This window comes from Podarcis cretensis (genome assembly GCF_951804945.1).
Source record: "Podarcis cretensis genome assembly, chromosome: 10".
NCBI lineage: Eukaryota > Metazoa > Chordata > Lepidosauria > Squamata > Lacertidae > Podarcis > Podarcis cretensis.
In genome coordinates this window covers 67,691,890-67,708,902 of record NC_137179.1, presented here as the reverse complement: position 1 = coordinate 67,708,902, position 17,013 = coordinate 67,691,890, and the positions used below count along the sequence as shown (strand labels likewise).

The following is a 17,013-nucleotide window of genomic DNA, read 5'->3' as shown; positions in this document are numbered from 1 at the left end:
CTAAAAGGAAGCTGTTCCTTTTCCTTGTTAGATGACCTAATACTAACATCAGTCTTTTGATTTGTGTTTTGGCAGACACGGTCGAGAATGGAAATTATTTCTATGCCAGATATACATACAGAGAAGTAAGTAGAAAAAAGCACTTGGACAAATAAGGTGTGTATTCAGCGGGTGTGGGTGGGGATGGAGAAGAGAGGTTCAGGAACCAAAAGCTAAGTAAGGAGTAGAAATGAGTAAAAATTAGGCTGGGGAAGTGGTAGCCTCTATTTGGGGAAGACATGTATCAGTTTTTGTTGTTGTTGTTTAGTCGTGTCCGACTCCTCGTGACCCCATGGACCAGAGCACGCCAGGCACTCCTGTCTTCCACTGCCTCCCGCAGTTTGGTCAAACTCAGGCTGGTAGCTTCGAGAACACTGTCCAACCATCTCATCCTCTGTCGTCCCCTTCTCCTTGTGCCCTCCATCTTTCCCAACATCAGGGTCTTTTCCAGGGAGTCTTCTCTTCTCATGAGGTGGCCAAAGTATTGGAGCCTCAGCTTCAGGATCTGTCCTTCCAGTGAGCACTCAGGGCTGATTTTCTTCAGAATGGATAGGTTTGATCTTCTTGCAGTCCATGGGACTCTCAAGAGTCTCCTCCAACACCATAATTCAAAAGCATCAATTCTTCATCGATCAGCCTTCTTTATGGTCCAGTTCTCACTTCCATATATCACTACTGGGAAAACCATAGCTTTAACTATACAGACTTTTGTTGGCAAGGTGATGTCTCTGCTTTTTAAGATGCTGTCTAGGTTTGTCATTGCTGTTCTCCCAAGAAGCAGGTGTCTTTTAATTTCGTGACTGCAGTCACCATCTGCAGTGATCATGGAGCCCAAGAAAGTAAAATCTCTCACTGCCTCCCTTTCTTTAAGTGGCCATGATCTTAGTTTTTTTGATGAGGCAAAAACAAGGGACACACATTTTGAGGGGATCCAGTGAATCCTCTTCCTGATTCCTGATATCTCTTTGAAAATCTTCAAGGATGGAGATGCCATAACCTGTAGAAGCTGCTCCTTCTCTTCTTTCTAATATCCTGGCAAATGTTTGAACACTGCAGGCATCTTTATCCTCCCTTAAGGCCTCTTCCAAGTCAGCTTCATGCAGTTAGTAATATTGGCAAACATAATGTAACAGGCTATTGGCCGTCCATCTCTTTGTTAGGGAGATCGCTTGTTGATAGCCCAAAATGGTTGGTTTACTCAGTGGGAGGTATTGGTTGAGAGATCACTCTGAAATGAAAAGCCATGAGTACAGATTGGGGGGGGGGGGAGTACTGTGGGGTAGCTGATCTGCTGCCGGATAAGAGTTTTCCCCACTTAGGTTCTACCTATATATTTGTAAACCAAGCAGTTCTTACAAACATGTCCCAAATCCTCTATGTTCTCTCACCCGAAAGGAAACAAAATCAAGGTAGAGTTTTCACTGCTTGTGGGAAACACACAAAATATCAAGCATTAGTGTTGCTGTAAGTCAGCATGCATATCTCTCAATGAAGAAAAAATCAGAACATTAGGGAGGGCTGAATTACCGCTACTCTCTGATTGCTGCAGCCGAGAAAGTTTCCTTTCCCTCCAATTCTCCTCTATAGAGCTGCCTATTGATGATGATCTTACTCAGGTCTGCAGTCCCAGAAAGATGCAATTGGCATTCAGTCCCAGAAGTATGCAATTAATAGGAGCCATTTAGAAGAACAAAATGACATTAATATTCCTGTGGTGTTGTTCCCAGACCTCCTGCTTACAGCACTGACAGTGAATTGGAGAAGAGTGATGACTATTTTTTCTGCATGATTATCTCTGCAGAGACTGGCATCGGATATTTCGTCTTAATACAGCAGACGCTTTTCCAGCATTAAGGCCCTTCCTTTGCTCTTTTCTTCAGAGTGCTTTTATCTTCTTGTCTTGCACAAAACTGGCATGGGCTGAATGGCAAAGGAAGGAAAAGATTAGACTAAGCTTCTGTCTTTGGCGTGGCGGGCAAAATGTGCCGAAGGCAATTGAGAGGCGATAGCCACTTTTATATTCTGCAGGAAATCGCTTTGCATTTGATTGCTGGCTCTGCGGCACTTCTATTTTTCATTGCTTAAATTGGATTCTTCTCTGTAGTACCTGAAATTACAACCTGCATTTAAGCCAACCCAAACCGCCAAGTTAACATTGCAAATGTGAGGTAGTTAAATTGGCATTCTAATACAGAAGAGGCATGCAATGCAGTGATATATAAGAGAGGCCTTAGAGAAATGTGTGTGTGAGTGAACAGACAGGCAAACACAGAGACACACAGTACTGAACTTTCTTAAAACAACATTCATAAACCTGCAGTAGTGAGAGAGGTGGGAAGCAGGGGCTATTCCATCAGCTCTGTTGAAAGGTGCTCTGGAAGCCTTTCCTGCTGAAGAGTGAAGTAAACACACATTCTTTATTACGGTCCAAAGACCCACAAAAACACTCCCGAAAGCAAAATATAGCAGGTTTAGAGAGAAAACGTTTTATTAAGAAGAGTGAAGTGAGCTTAATAAAACCCCAATATGATAAACCAAGAGAAATGAAAATTTCCAAGAGCAGTGATCATACTCAAAACTGCATTACAAAGTCGGGGGGTGGGGAGCTTCAGCCCAAATTCATGAGGTCGGGGAATCTGGCGGAGGGCCCTCAATGCCAACCAGAGCAGGCAGGGAGAAATATGTGGCCAAAGATGCTCAGGTCCCAGGCTATTTATATGTCGCTGCCGCTTTGCCGTGCGTTTGTGGGGAGGGCTCTTCCCCCTGCTAGCCCATTCTCCATCTTGGGCTTGGGGACGGGCCCCATACTCCACCTCAGCATAAAAGACTCCAAGGAGGCCCGGAACACTGCTGCTGCCGCTTTGCCGGTGAGTCTTGGGGAGGACCGCTCCCCCTGCAAGCCCATTCTCTCTCTCTCTCTTTTTTTTATAATAATTTTTATTAGTTTTCCAATTTTAAAACAAAACAATAACAACGACATAAAAACATCCACCAATACAAACAAACACACAAATATAAATTCTTAACCTCATTTTCATAAGCCTCCTTTCTCGGACTTCCCCATACCTCACCTTTTTTGCATCCTTATTTTACAGTTTTTCAGCAACCCTTTTAGCCAATTAAATTTAAATTTGTTATCTTTCTCAATTTCACCTTAAATCCTCAAACATTTTCAGCTGCAATTCTGCATCTTCCTTCCCCTTGACATTTTAGCACTCATCAATATTGTAACAGTTCTTAAGATAAGCTTTAAACTTCTTCCAGTCTTCCTCCACCGTCTCCTTCTCTTGGTCACGGATTCTGCCAGTCATTTCTGCCAATCCCATAAAGTCAATCACTTTCGTCTGCCATTCTTCCAGTGTGGGGAGTTCTTGTGTCTTCCAATACTTTGCTAGAAGGATCCTTGCTGCTGTAGTGGCGTACATAAAAAAAGTCCTATCCTTCCTTAACACCAATTGGCCGACCATGCCCAAGAGGAATGCCTCTGGTTTCTTGTGAAAAGTACATTTAAGTACCTTCTTAATTTCATTATAAATCATTTCCCAAAAGGCTTTAATCTTTGGGCAGGTCCACCAAAGGTGAAAGAAGGTACCTTCAGTCTCATTACATTTCCAACATTTATTATTGGGCAGATGATAAATCTTCGCAAGCTTAACTGGGGTCATGTACCACCTGTAAATCATTTTCATAATATTTTCTCTTAGGGCATTACATGCCGTGAATTTAATACCGGTGGTCCATAACTGTTCCCAGTCAGCAAACATAATGTCATGTCCAACGTCCTGTGCCCATTTAATCATAGCTGATTTAACTGTCTCATCTATTGTATTCCACTTCAGCAACAAATTATACATTCTTGATACATTCTTAGTATTGGGTTCTAGCAATTCTGTTTCCAATTTCGATTTCTCCACCTGGAAGCCAATTTTCCTGTCTTGTTTAAAAGTTTCCATTATTTGATAATAATGAAGCCAATCTCGCACCTTGGGCTTTAATTTCTCAAAACTCTGTAGTTTAAATTCACCGCTTTCTTGTTCTAAAATTTCAGAGTATTTTGGCCATTTGGATTCCATATTAAGTTTCTTCACCTCCTTAGCCTCCATAGGTGATAACCACCTAGGAGTTTTATTTTCCAACAAATCCTTGTACCAAATCCAAACATTATATAATGCTTTCCTAACAATATGGTTTTTAAAACCCTTATGAACTTTAACCTTGTCGTACCATAAATATGCATGCCAACCAAACCTATTATCAAATCCTTCCAAATCCAGAATATCTGCATTCTCAAGAAGTAGCCAATCTTTCAACCAGCAGAAAGCTGCCGATTCATAGTACAGTCTCAAATCCGGCAGGGCAAACCCCCCTCTTTCTTTAACATCAGTAAGTATCTTAAATTTTATTCTGGGCTTTTTGCCCTGCCAGATAAATTTAGATATATCTTTCTGCCACTTCTTGAAACAATCCAGTTTATCCACAATTTGTAATGTCTGGAACAAAAATAACATTCTAGGCAATACATTCATTTTAATCACTGCAATTCGGCCTAACAAGGAAAGCTTCAAATTCGACCATATTTCTAGATCTTTCTTTACCTCTGTCCAACATTTGTCATAATTGTCTTTAAATAAATTCACATTTTTAGATGTCATGTTAATCCCCAAATATTTTACTTTCTTTGCCACCATTAACCCAGTTTCATTTTGGAATCTCTCTCTTTCAACATTTGTTAAGTTTTTTTCCAGAACTTTAGTTTTTTGTTTGTTCAACTTGAATCCTGCCACCTGGCCAAAGAATTGAATTAACTCTAAAACTCTTTTTGTACTAGTGTCTGGGTCTTGTAACGTCAATACTAGGTCATCTGCAAATGCCTTCAATTTATAATGTTTAGCTCTGACCTGAACTCCTTTTACCAGCTGGTCCCCCCTGATCATGTTCAACAAAACCTCCAGGACTGATATAAAAAGTAATGGGGATATCGGGCACCCCTGCCGTGTCCCTTTTTCTATGGATAGTTCATCAGTGACCACATTATTTACAATTAACTTAGCCTTTTGTTCAGAATATATTGCACTTATACCATTTTCAAACCTGCAAGCCCATTCTCCACCTTGGGCCTGGGGGCGGGCCCCAGACTCCACCTCAGCATAAAAGACTCCAAGGAGGCCTCGGAACATTGCTGCTGCCGCTTTGCCGTGCGTTTGTGGGGAGGGCTCTTCCCCCTGCAGGCCCACTCTTCATCAGGCCAGGGGGCGGGGCCCACGCTCACCACCGCCGCAGCTTCGGGGACACTGGTGCTGCTGCAGCGGTTGTTTGAAGTGTTCTTATATGTTTTAAACTGTTTTTATTTTTTGCTTTGTTGTACCACCATAAGCGGTGGTTTTTATCCATGTACTTTTATTTTGTTTTGATTTATTTTGGGTTGGGGTGGGGTGGTTGGGGAGTGGGGTGGGGATTGGTTTTGTTTTCGTGTAATTGTTTTTGTTTGTTTGCTTTTATATTCTGTAAATGGAGGCGAGTATGAGGCTTGGGATTCCTACTGTGGAGGGGCGAGGGAGGTATGGCGGTGGGGGCAGATGTCATAGGCGAAGGGGATCGAGATACGGATATGCTCGTACCCCTTACAATCTGCGCCCCATCCCGAGAGACGAGGGTAGGGTGAGCAAGGATTACTCACCTCCGTCACTGGTGTTGTGCAATGCCAGGTCTATAGGCAACAAAACCGCCACCTTGCGAGATTTCTTCACCTCGCAGGGGGTTGACCTGGCATGTGTGATTGAGACCTGGGTGCGCGAAGGGGATACTGTTACCTTACGAGAGATGGCGCCCCCAGGTTTCTCCGTCCTTCACCAGTCGCGGACTGTGGGCCGGGGGGGAGGGGTGGCGTTATTAATCCGGGAAGATTGTTCTTTCAGGGCTCTACCATCGCCATCGATCCCCGGCATTGAATGTGTTGGCCTAGTGTGGGGCTCCGAGGTGAGCTTGGCTGTCTGGCTGGTGTACCTAGCGCACCAGCCACCTAGCGCACCAGCAGCCACCCTGTCAGGCCTGCTGGAGGCGGTGGCTGGCTGGGCCTTGGAGTTCCCTAACCTATTGGTATTGGGGGACTTCAACATCCATGCTGATGCCACTCCCTCCTCACAGGCTCTGGACCTGGTGTCTTCCATGGCGACACTAGGGCTCTCCCAGTTTGTTTCGGGCCCCACACATCAAGCAGGCCACACGCTGGATTTGATCTTTGGCGTCGGTATAGATGTGATCATGTTTCCTTCGATGAAGGTGCCATGCTCTGATCACTATGCTCTGAAAGCCAGGATTGACGTTCCACCCCCACCCTGCTTAGGTGGCGAGCCAATTTGGGCTCGCCCGCAGAGGCTGATGGACCCTGATAGATTCCGTCAAGCCTTGCGGGACCTTTCTCCCCCTGGTGACTCATTGACTGAGCTTGTTGAGGCCTGGAATACCCAGCTCCTGGCAGCCATCAATGAGATCGCACCTAAGCGCCCTCTGCGACCCCGCAGAAACCGGGCTCCCTGGTTTACCGAGGAACTCCGGAAAATGAAGCGGGACCTCAGACGGCTAGAGCAAGTATGGCGGGGTGCCCGTGACGGAGCTTCAAGAACATCTTATAGGGTTTTTATGAAAACCTACGAGATGGCAGTGGAGGCCGCTAAAAAGTCCTACTTCTCGGCCTCCATTGCATCCGCTAGCTCTCGCCCGGCGCAATTATTTAGTATAATTCGGTCTTTAACGTCCCTCGAAGGACAGCCAAATTTAAATAACAATCTGACACACAGCTGTGAGGCATTTGCGAGCTTTTTTGCGGAGAAGGTCTTGTTGCTCCGCCATGACCTCCCTGCCAATTTGGATACAATAAAGGAACTGGAGGCCCCTCGACTGTCCTCGGGTTCAGTATTGGACCACTTTGACTGGATATCCCCAGCTGATGTAGACAGACTCCTCCGAGCTGGAAAGCCCACCACCTGTCCTCTCGACCCGTGCCCGTCCTGGCTGATTAGAACGTGTCCAGACGAGGTGCGGGCCCCCCTGGGGGATATCATCAATCTGTCCCTTGGCACCGGGACATTCCCAGGGGAACTGAAGGAGGCAGTGGTGCGCCCGCTTCTTAAAGAAAATATCATTAGATCCCTTAGATCTATCCAATTACCGCCCGGTTTCGAATCTTCCATTCCTGGGTAAGGTGATTGAGAGAGCGGTTGCTGAACAGCTTGGTAGGTTTCTGGATGAAACATCAGCTCTGGATCCATTCCAGTCCGGCTTCCGCGCTGGTCATGGGACCGAGACGGCTCTGGTCGCCCTAACAGATGATCTCCGCAGGCAGCTGGATCGAGGCGGGTCGGGGCTGCTGATTCTTCTAGACCTGTCAGCAGCCTTTGACATGGTCGATCACGAACTCCTGGACCACCGCCTTGCCGACGTGGGGATCCAGGGCACAGTCCTTCAATGGCTGCGCTCGTTTCTCTCTGGTCGGGGACAGAGGGTAGCGCTTGGGGGGGAATTGTCATCCCGCCACTCCTTGGTGTGTGGTGTGCCTCAGGGTGCAATACTCTCCCCGATGCTTTTTAACATCTTTATGTGCCCCCTCGCCCAGCTTGTCCGGAGTTTTGGGCTGGGCTGCCATCAGTATGCTGATGACACCCAACTCTATTTGTTGATGGATGGCCACCCGGACTCGGCCCCAGACACACTGATCAGATGCTTGGAGGCTGTGGCTGGATGGTTACGTGGGAGCCAGTTGAAGTTAAATCCTTCGAAGACAGAGGTCCTCTGGCTGGGACGGGACGACATGGGACTGAGGGGGCAACTCCCATCTCTTGCGGGGGTGCAATTAGTGCCAGCACCGTCCGTTAAGAGTTTGGGTGTAATCTTCGATACCTCCCTCTCCATGGAGGCGCAGATTGCAGCTATAACAAAGGCGCCATTTTTTCATCTCCGCCAAGCTAAGCAGTTGGCTCCTTACCTCTCTCGCCCTGACCTAGCCACTGTGATCCATGCGACGGTCACCTCCAGACTGGATTATTGTAACTCGCTCTACGTGGGGCTGCCCTTGAGACTGACCCAGAAACTCCAGCGGGTGCAGAATGCCGCAGCGAGACTCCTTACGGGGTCCTCGCTTAGAGATCACATTCATCCGGTGCTATACCAGCTGCACTGGCTCCCGGTGGAGTACAGGATCAGGTTTAAGGTGCTGGTTTTAACCTTCAAAGCCCTATATGGCCTAGGGCCCTCGTACCTACGGGACCGCCTCTCCTGGTATGCCCCACAGAGGAACTTACGATCTTCAAATAAAAACACCTTGAGGGTCCCAGGCCTCAGAGAGGTTAGGCTGGCCTCAACTAGAGCCAGGGCTTTTTCGGCTGCGGCTCCAACCTGGTGGAACGCTCTGTCACAAGAGACAAGGGCCCTGCAGGACTTGACATCTTTCCGCTGGGCCTGCAAGACAGAGCTGTTCCACCTGGCATTTGGTCAGGGCGCAGCCTGACCCCCTCCTCTGGCAATCTTTACAAAACTTTAGTTTATGGTTGCCATCAATTTTGATTTTAATTCATTTTTATAATGTTTTATAATGTCATACTGTTTTAGTGTTGTTAGCCGCCCTGAGCCCAGCTTCGGCTGGGGAGGGCGGGATATAAATAAAATTTATTATTATTATTATTATTATTAAAATAAGTAAGTAAGTAAATACTGTAAATATTCATATGCTGTAAGTTTCTTACAGTCTATTTAGACAATTTTTCACTAAAACTGTTCTTACACATGTCTTAATTTTATTCTGATTGAATAGCTGACCCTGTTTAAGACTGTTTTAAGTAAGAGACACTTAACATCTATTCATTTCCCGTTTTCTTTTTCAAAATAGAAAGAAAGAAGGCACCTGTCCATAACTTGAAAACTTATTTATCTATTATTGCATCAACTTTATATGCCGCTTAAATTGTAGAAAACTTCAAAGCGATTTACAAAAAAGATAAAACAATAAAACTTGTGGGGGGGGGATATCACAAGCATACTTTATTTTTTTTAAAAAAAAAAATATTTATTAAGAATTTAAGAATTACAAAAAGAAAAAGAAAAGAAAGAGTTAAACATAACAGAACAATACAATACAATACTAAAACAAAAACACTACCTATACATAACAGAACAAAACAAAAACAATTAAAAACCCCCACATCCAATACTTTCAATATTATTATCTTTCATTTACTTGTTTCAGCAAATCCTCCTCACACCTCCCTCTTTTGTATTCCACTTCAATTAATTGTTTCAGCAAATCCTTTCCATCTTCCTCAATTTTCTGTCCTATAATTTCTCTTAACCCATTCTAACCTTATTTTTCCCTTAAATCCATTTACAATCTATTGTACTTAATTCTTTATAGCATTTCTGCTAAGGCCATGTAACTTCATTTCAACATCTTTCTAACATTCATTAATTCTACAGTGTTTCTGTAAGTAATCTTTAAATTTCTTCCAATCTTCTTCCACCAACTCTTCTCCCTGGTCACAAGCATACTTTAAAACATACAAAAGTTAAAATACCCAAATACATTAAAGTTAAGTCAGCTTTCTAAGCATCTGGTTAGTTAGGCTTGTCTAAACAAGGTGCCGAAAATAGTACAGTGAATAGTCTGCTTGATCTCAATAGGCAGGGAATCCCCAAGTGCAGGTGCTGTCACACCAAACAATCAAGGTCCTAGAAATCTGGAACGGGCATTATGGGGCACCTATACTAGTGCCATGGAACACAGGTGGCGCTGTGGGTTAAACCAGAGAGCCTAGGGCTTGCCGATCAGAAGGTTGACAGTTCGAATCCCCGCGACGGGGTGAGCTCCCGTTGCTCATTCCCTGCTCCTGCCAACCTAGCAGTTTGAAAGCACATCAAAGTGCAAGTAGATAAATAGGTACCACTCCAGCGGGAAGGTAAACGGTGTTTCCCTGCGCTGCTCTGGTTCGCCAGAAGCGGCTTAGTCATGCTGGCCACACGACCCAGAAGCTGTACGCCGGCTCCCTCGGCCAATAAAGCGAGATGAGCGCCACAACCCCAGAGCCGGCCACGTCTAGACCTAATGGTCAGGGGTCCCTTTACTTTCTACTAGTGCCAATTTCGACTGAAGCACATAGTGGGCACATAAAATCATTTAATAAATAAAAAAATCAGGTGTAGAGAGGAATGCTGTAGTCAGAGGATTCTAGCGAACCGCTGTTGGAAACTGACAGATCTGTCTAGCGAAGTAATTAATACCTCCTCAATAGCTGGTTTTTGTGGGTCTTTTATTGCTTGAAATGCATTTGGAAGTTGCTCAGTCATTGGCAGCTGTCCCCTTGGGTGTATTTCTTCAGCTTTTAGTGCTAAAGGTTATCTCTCCAAGAGGAGGTGTAATAAAGCACAGCACTCAGAAGTTGTATCCTGTGCCAACACAGGGGTCTGATTGTGTTTTGACGTGGTTTTCAATGTACAGTGGTACCTTGGTTCCCAAACTTAACCCGTTCCGGAAGTCTGTTCCAAAACCAAAGCGTTCTAAAACCAAGGTGTGCTTTCCCATAGAAAATAATGCAAAATGGATTAATCCGTTCCAGTCTTTTAAAAACAACCCCTAAAACAGCCATTTAACATGAATTTTACTATCTAACAAGACCATTGATCCATAAAATAAAAGCAATAATCAGTATAAAGGTAAAGGTAAAGGTACCCCTGCCCGTACAGGCCAGTCTTGACAGACTCTGGGGTTGTGCGCCCATCTCACTTAAGAGGCCAGGGGCTAGCGCTGTCCGGAGACACTTCCGGGTCACGTGGCCAGCGTGACATCACTGCTCTGGCGAGCCAGAGCCGCACACGGAAACGCCGTTTACCTTCCCGCTGGTAAGCGGTCCCTATTTATCTACTTGCACCCGGAGGTGCTTTCGAGCTGCTAGGTTGGCAGGCGCTGGGACCGAGCAGCGGGAGCGCACCCCGCCGCAGGGATTCGAACCGCCGACCTTTCGATCGGCAAGCCCTAGGCGCTGAGGCTTTAACCCACAGCGCCACCTGCGTCCCAATAATCAGTATATTGTACTATAAAATAAATAAGACAGTATTGTAGATGATAAAAATTTAAATTAAAAAAAAAAAAATTCTTACGTGCACTGATGATAGCCATTGTTTGGATGGGGGGCTTTTATCCATTTCTGCAGTCACACAATCAATCAATCAATCAATCAATAGCTGAACTGGGTTCCACACAGTCACAAAAACAGGTCACAGAAACGAAGTCACAAGCCACAGTCATAAGTCAGTCCCATAAAATGAAGAACAAGTCACTGTCAAAAACACGAAAAGCCACACAAACCAAAACGCAAAAACGAAAGCTCCAAATATCACCTCTGTGTTGCGTGGGTGCTTGGGACTCAACAGCCAACAGACTCAACAGGAAACCTCTGATTAGCAGTGGGGGACACAATATACAAACAGAACACACTCAGCATGTTCTGCTTCCAAGGCAAACACCTACTTCTGGGTTTGCAGCATTCTATTTCCAAGTTGTTCATAAACTAAGCTGTTCTAAAACCAAGGTACCACTACATGACTATCACTCTGTCTACAATGCACAGGAGACAGGGGCTGGAATCATGTGTTGTTAAAAGGGTGTCTGAATGGCCTCTCGGGGGTTTTTTAATTTTATTTTATTCTTTGAACAATTCTGAAAAAGTGCACCATGTTTCTTGCCTTGTTTATCAGAGCTTTCCCAGACCTTATCAGCTTCTTCAGTATCTTTAAAAAGAGGGCATATGGAAACTACGGTAACTACCTTAAGAGAACCTGTAGAGAGGTGAATAACTAAGCCATTAAATTGCAGCTGTGGTAGCTAGTGGCTTGTGGGAGACAAAGTCTCTCTTGTGTAAATGTGCTATGATGTATGTAGCAGCTGGTCCTTTGTGTTCCAATTTAGCTGAATGTTTGTTCATCTGTACTTCTGTCACCCAACTGGAATTCTGACAGCAGCACAAGACAGTTCTGTGTAGGACTTTAAAAAATAAAAAAATAGTGATGCCTACATTGTTTCGCCATTGCACTTGTATGTCAAATGAAGACCTAAAGTATTTTCCACCTGAATTATTCTAGGGGCACTTGAAGACAAGTATTGTCAACAACAACTACCGTGGGGTCGATTCTCTGATATATGATACAGTTCAGATCCTTGGTGTGACCTCAAGACCTAATGCTGTTGTTATGAATGGAAAAGGCATCCGCGGAAGTGACATACATTACCAGGAAAATGGGGTAGGCATTCTGCTTGCGAATTACTTATAATATTTATTGTTGTTGTTGTTGTTATTCTTGTATTATATATATATATAGCACTGTTTCTATTTTGCTGCAGTTAATCTTCAGACAAAAACTATGTTATTTATCTCTCTGTCTGTAATGCGCTTTATGTAATCAATTAAGTACATTGCATTGTCATTACACGATTCCAGTCCGTTCAACTGTGTGCCAATTCACCATTGGCAGTAGTACACTGTGTGGTGGTTCCCTGCAACATACCAGAAAGGGCAGGGGGGTAGCCTGAGGTGAGTGTGGTGCAAACACACGGGCAGGAGCGCCGGATTGGTTCTGGCACATTTGTGTCACACCAGCAGTAGCATCTCCTTCCTCCTCCCCATCCATGTCCCAATATGCTGTAGTTCAGGGGTCGGCAATGTTTTTTGTTTCCACCTCCATCGTTCTGCCCGGACACTGAGGTCCAGCGCCGAGGGCCTTCTGGCAGTTCCCTCACTGCGAGAAACCAGTATACAGGGAACCAGGCAGAGGGCCTTCTCGGTAGTGGCACCCACCCTGTGGAACGCCCTCCCACCAGATGTCAAAGAGAAAAATAACTACCAAACTTTTAGAAGACATCTGAAAGCAGCCCTGTTTAGGGAAGCTTTTAATGTTTAATAGGTTATTGTATTTTAGTGTTTTGTTGGAAGCCGCCTAGAGTGGCTGGGGAAACCCAGCCAGATGGGCGGGGTATAAATAATAAATTATTATTATTATTATTTTGAGGCCGGTCCGGTCCATTCCCCAGCAGACCTCTCGGTGAGCCAGAGCGTGCGCGCCCATGCGTGCACTCAAGCTATTTCCAGTACTCCTCTGGGTCGGAAGAGCACCGGAAATAGCGTGCGCATGCACACGGGTGCTCCTCCGTCCCGGAAGTGCGCCAGAAGTGCGCCAGAAATAGCTTGCACGCACACGTACAGGCGCTCCTCCAGGTGAGGAGCGCCTGTGCGCATACACTATTTCTGGCGCTCTTCCGACCCAGAAGTAGGTCCCCATGGTGAGAAAAAAAAATGGCACCGCGGGGGGAAAATGCATAGAATCCCCACGCCAATCCACAGAACGACCGTGAGCCGGTTCCAGGAAGCTCATGGGCTGGAACCAGCCAATGGGCCTTAGGTTGCCAACCTCTGCTGTAGTTACTTAGGCTGGATCTAGCAAACCAGCGTTTCAGTTAAACATGTTGCAAACTTTGTACGAGAAATCGGGTTGGCAAAAGCGGAACTCCAGTTTTAGAATGCATAAACAACGCATATGAAACGCTTTTTCTTTGCTGATGTAGCTGAGTCCTCAGTCAGACGGAGGTCAGGTGAGCCATCCCATTCCATTTGCTGTTGACTACTAGCAGATGGGTGTCTGCTGGTGTGTACAAATCTAGATCATGTTGAAAGTGCTCATGTTGAAGGTGGTTTGCTGCCAAAGGGAAAGCCACAAATAATTTTTTTTGAACCATCACTATATACTTGCAGCCATGACCTATGGACATGAGGAATGAAGTAGGAAATGGAGGGGGGCTTTCTAGGGGAAAGTGCCCCCATTGCCTATTAATCAAGCTGAACAGTTTGGCTGCTCCACATAGTGTTAATATTTATCCAGCATGGGCATGTGAATAGTTCTTTCTGTTCCATTTGGCAGAATGTGCAGTTAGCATTTCAAAAACAGCCGCCGCAGTAAGAATGGGAAACTTTTTTGTGCACATATGTGGGAAGGCTGCCTGTCTTGTTTCGTGACTGCTGTTTACATAAGCTCACAATTACATGTTTTCCAAGCAGCTACAAAATGGCAGCTGTCAGCAGATCATTAGGGCATTGTGTCACAACACTGTTAGGGCCACAGTGAAACATCATCATCATCATCATCATCATCATCATCATCATCATCATCATCCAGGGGTGGGTAAGGGGCTCAGTTATAATTCCTAAAACAATATGCGATAAAATAAATTCAGCCAGAATTTTGCTTACAGTGGAGAAGCTCCATAAAGTCCCTCACATCTGGGGCAGTTTCTAGGCAGGCTTGATCAAAGTTGGTCCCAAATCCATTTCCTCACCCCAGAGTTCTTGAAAACATCCTCTTCCTTCAGAAAAGGGACCTGGTTTTCTGCTGCTTTCTTGGCAGTGGTGGGGGAGGGGTGAGAAATTTCTCCAAAATTTTTGAAAGGAGCTGCTGCTTACCTTTACTGGATCTTGCCAGAAAGTATGGCCAGTGAGAAACTCTGGTAAGAACCTCAGGATGCCTTCTTCTTGAAACGCCTTGGTCGCGGCATGAAATTGTGTTTTTCCCAAGTCTTTCCAGGTAGCACAGCCAGTGGGAAGTTGTGGAGTGAGCATTGTGCTACTGAGAGTGATGTAGGGTGCTTATTTCTAAGTTTTAAAAGGATGGGGGGGAAATGGGGAGCCCTTGTCCACCTCATAATATGAAGTAAGGTAAAGAACAACTCCTTCCTGAAAATTTTAGAGCAATGCCTCCCCCCACCCTGTGATATTTGGGGAGGATTTCATCCCATCACCACCCTGCCATCCACCCAACAATTCATCAAAAACTGGGGGGAAATGAAATTCTTAGCATAGCTCTTGGTTTGAGCCTAGTGCCTTTCATTTCAGAAATTAATGTCAGGTCTAGAGCAGGAAGATTGAATTTCCCCTAATAGAGATTTTTCCACTCCAGATACCTTGTAGTTGGCTATTTCACTCCAAATATTTTCTGTTATAGATGCTTTACAATTGCACTGCCCTCAAATGGCCCTTAAAGCCAGTAAAAGTCAGAAATCGCTTCTGAACACACCATCATATTTTTCTGGAAATAAATCACTAAGGACGCAAGCAAAAAAAAATTAATAGTTTTTGCTGTGCTCTCTAGCTGGGAAATGGAGTCAGGATAAGAAGCCCCATTGCTTAATGCTGTTTCTGTAACTTACAATACTGAACAAATTGGTTGAACAAAGAACTAGAGAAAGAGGCTTTGCGTGGAAGCAATGGGAAGGCCGACACTTTCTATTTTAAAAGTGTCAGACTTCATCATTATAATTACTGTACTTTAGAATATTTCCCCCCCTGCCTGCATTAAAAATATACTGGAATTACGAAAGGTGCCTATCAGATTACATATCAAAACCAATACTTTTTGATGGGGAGGGGACTGTTCAAGAAAATACAGGTGGCAGGTGATGGGAATAACATCTGCATGAAATGTTGGAGAACTGTTGCCAGTCAAGAGTGGGCAATATTGGGCAATAGGGACAAATAGTCAACACAGCTTCTTGCATTCCTAAAGCATAATATTGTTTTGCCAACAGAAAAGAGAAATTGTGTATCCTTGGGAAATAGTTTCTGGAATAAGGTAGTTGATCAGAATAAGATAAGCCCAGGTAATCGGTATTTGTCCAAAGCAGGCATAGGCAAACTCGGTCCTCCAAATGCTTTGAGACAACAATTCCCATCATCCCTGACCACTGGTCCTGTTAGCTAGGGATGATGGGAGTTGTAGCCCCAAAACATCTGGAGGGCTGAGTTTGCCTATGCCTGGTCCAGAGGATATTGGTTTAGTATGGCTACAACAGGGCTAGCCTCTTTTCTTATTAAGATCTCTCATTCTTATAGTAAATAGTGAGACTCTAGGGGCCTGAATTCACCAACCTCTCTGTGTGATTTGCTGTTCTTAACAGGATAGGCTTGTGCTTTGGAACACATCTCCTTTAAAACTGTAGACAAATAGTTTGCAAATGGATAATAGAAAGAACTTTAGTTAGACTGAATCATAAAAAGATGTCGCCTATTTATTTTTCATGTTGAAATCAGTAATGTTGCATTTTAGTTGTTTTGGAAGTGCTGGAGAGTTCTCAACCATTATCTGCAAAAAAGACAGTGTCTGGGTAGTAACCTTTATCCTGCCTTAGACTTCAGGTGTCTAGACTAGGTATCTTAGCTTATTTCTATATGAGAGGTATGTTATACCAGTCAAAATACAGTGGTATGATTCCAACAAAATGAAGTTTCATTGTTTCATAAAGTAATTAAACATGTATTTAAACCTTCTCCTAAGGGCTTCCCAAATGTTTAGCTTTGGATGGGTTGTTCCTGTTCTGGTAATTCCTAACACTGGAGGTGGTTTTCTTTAAACCCATTTAACATTAATTTTCTTTCTTTCTCACTAGAAACTTGTTGTGCACCTTTCTGTACCACTTGGAGAAGAGTTGGACCTCATACTTCAATAGGATGCTGAAGAAATCAAATAATTTGCTTTGTGATTAAATCTGTAATTTGCATGTCTTCATGAATTCTCTTCTGAATTAATAAACATCAGTACCTTGCATATTTTTGTGAGTGTCCCATGCATCCTCCTTTCTAGAGAATTACAGGGTAGGTTTTTCTGAGAAGCATAAATCAACATGTCATTTTTAATGTTAATAAATGTCTGGATTCAAAAGTACGTGGGCCTCCTGCTTCCATAGCAGGCTAGACTTTTTGAAGTCACTTCCAATTATATGAGATATATTCAACTAACTATAATGGCCACAACTAATTTAGGTCCTTTGCAGTGTCTACTCTAAGTAGAAGTTAGTTGAATTCAATACTATGAATGTTGCATCTAGGCCATTTTGCTATGACAGGCACGTCTACTTTCACCTAATATCCTAGACTGGGTTTCTGTATCCCA

The 17,013-nt window shown here is 44.3% G+C and overlaps 1 protein-coding gene across 2 annotated transcripts in view; it reads left to right on the top strand.

Moving 5' to 3' along the window:
- LOC307225864 (sucrase-isomaltase, intestinal-like) overlaps positions 1-16,668 on the top strand; it is a 104,706-nt gene extending 88,038 nt beyond the window's left edge. For both annotated transcript variants that reach the window (XM_079994159.1, XM_079994158.1), the window contains exons 21-23: positions 76-125; positions 12,163-12,321; positions 16,511-16,668. In XM_079994159.1, coding sequence (XP_079850285.1) covers positions 76-125; positions 12,163-12,321; positions 16,511-16,570 — 269 coding nt within the window. In that variant the 3' untranslated portion in view covers positions 16,571-16,668. The remainder of the gene's footprint in view (positions 1-75; positions 126-12,162; positions 12,322-16,510) is intronic.
- Positions 16,669-17,013: the final 345 nt, after the last annotated feature.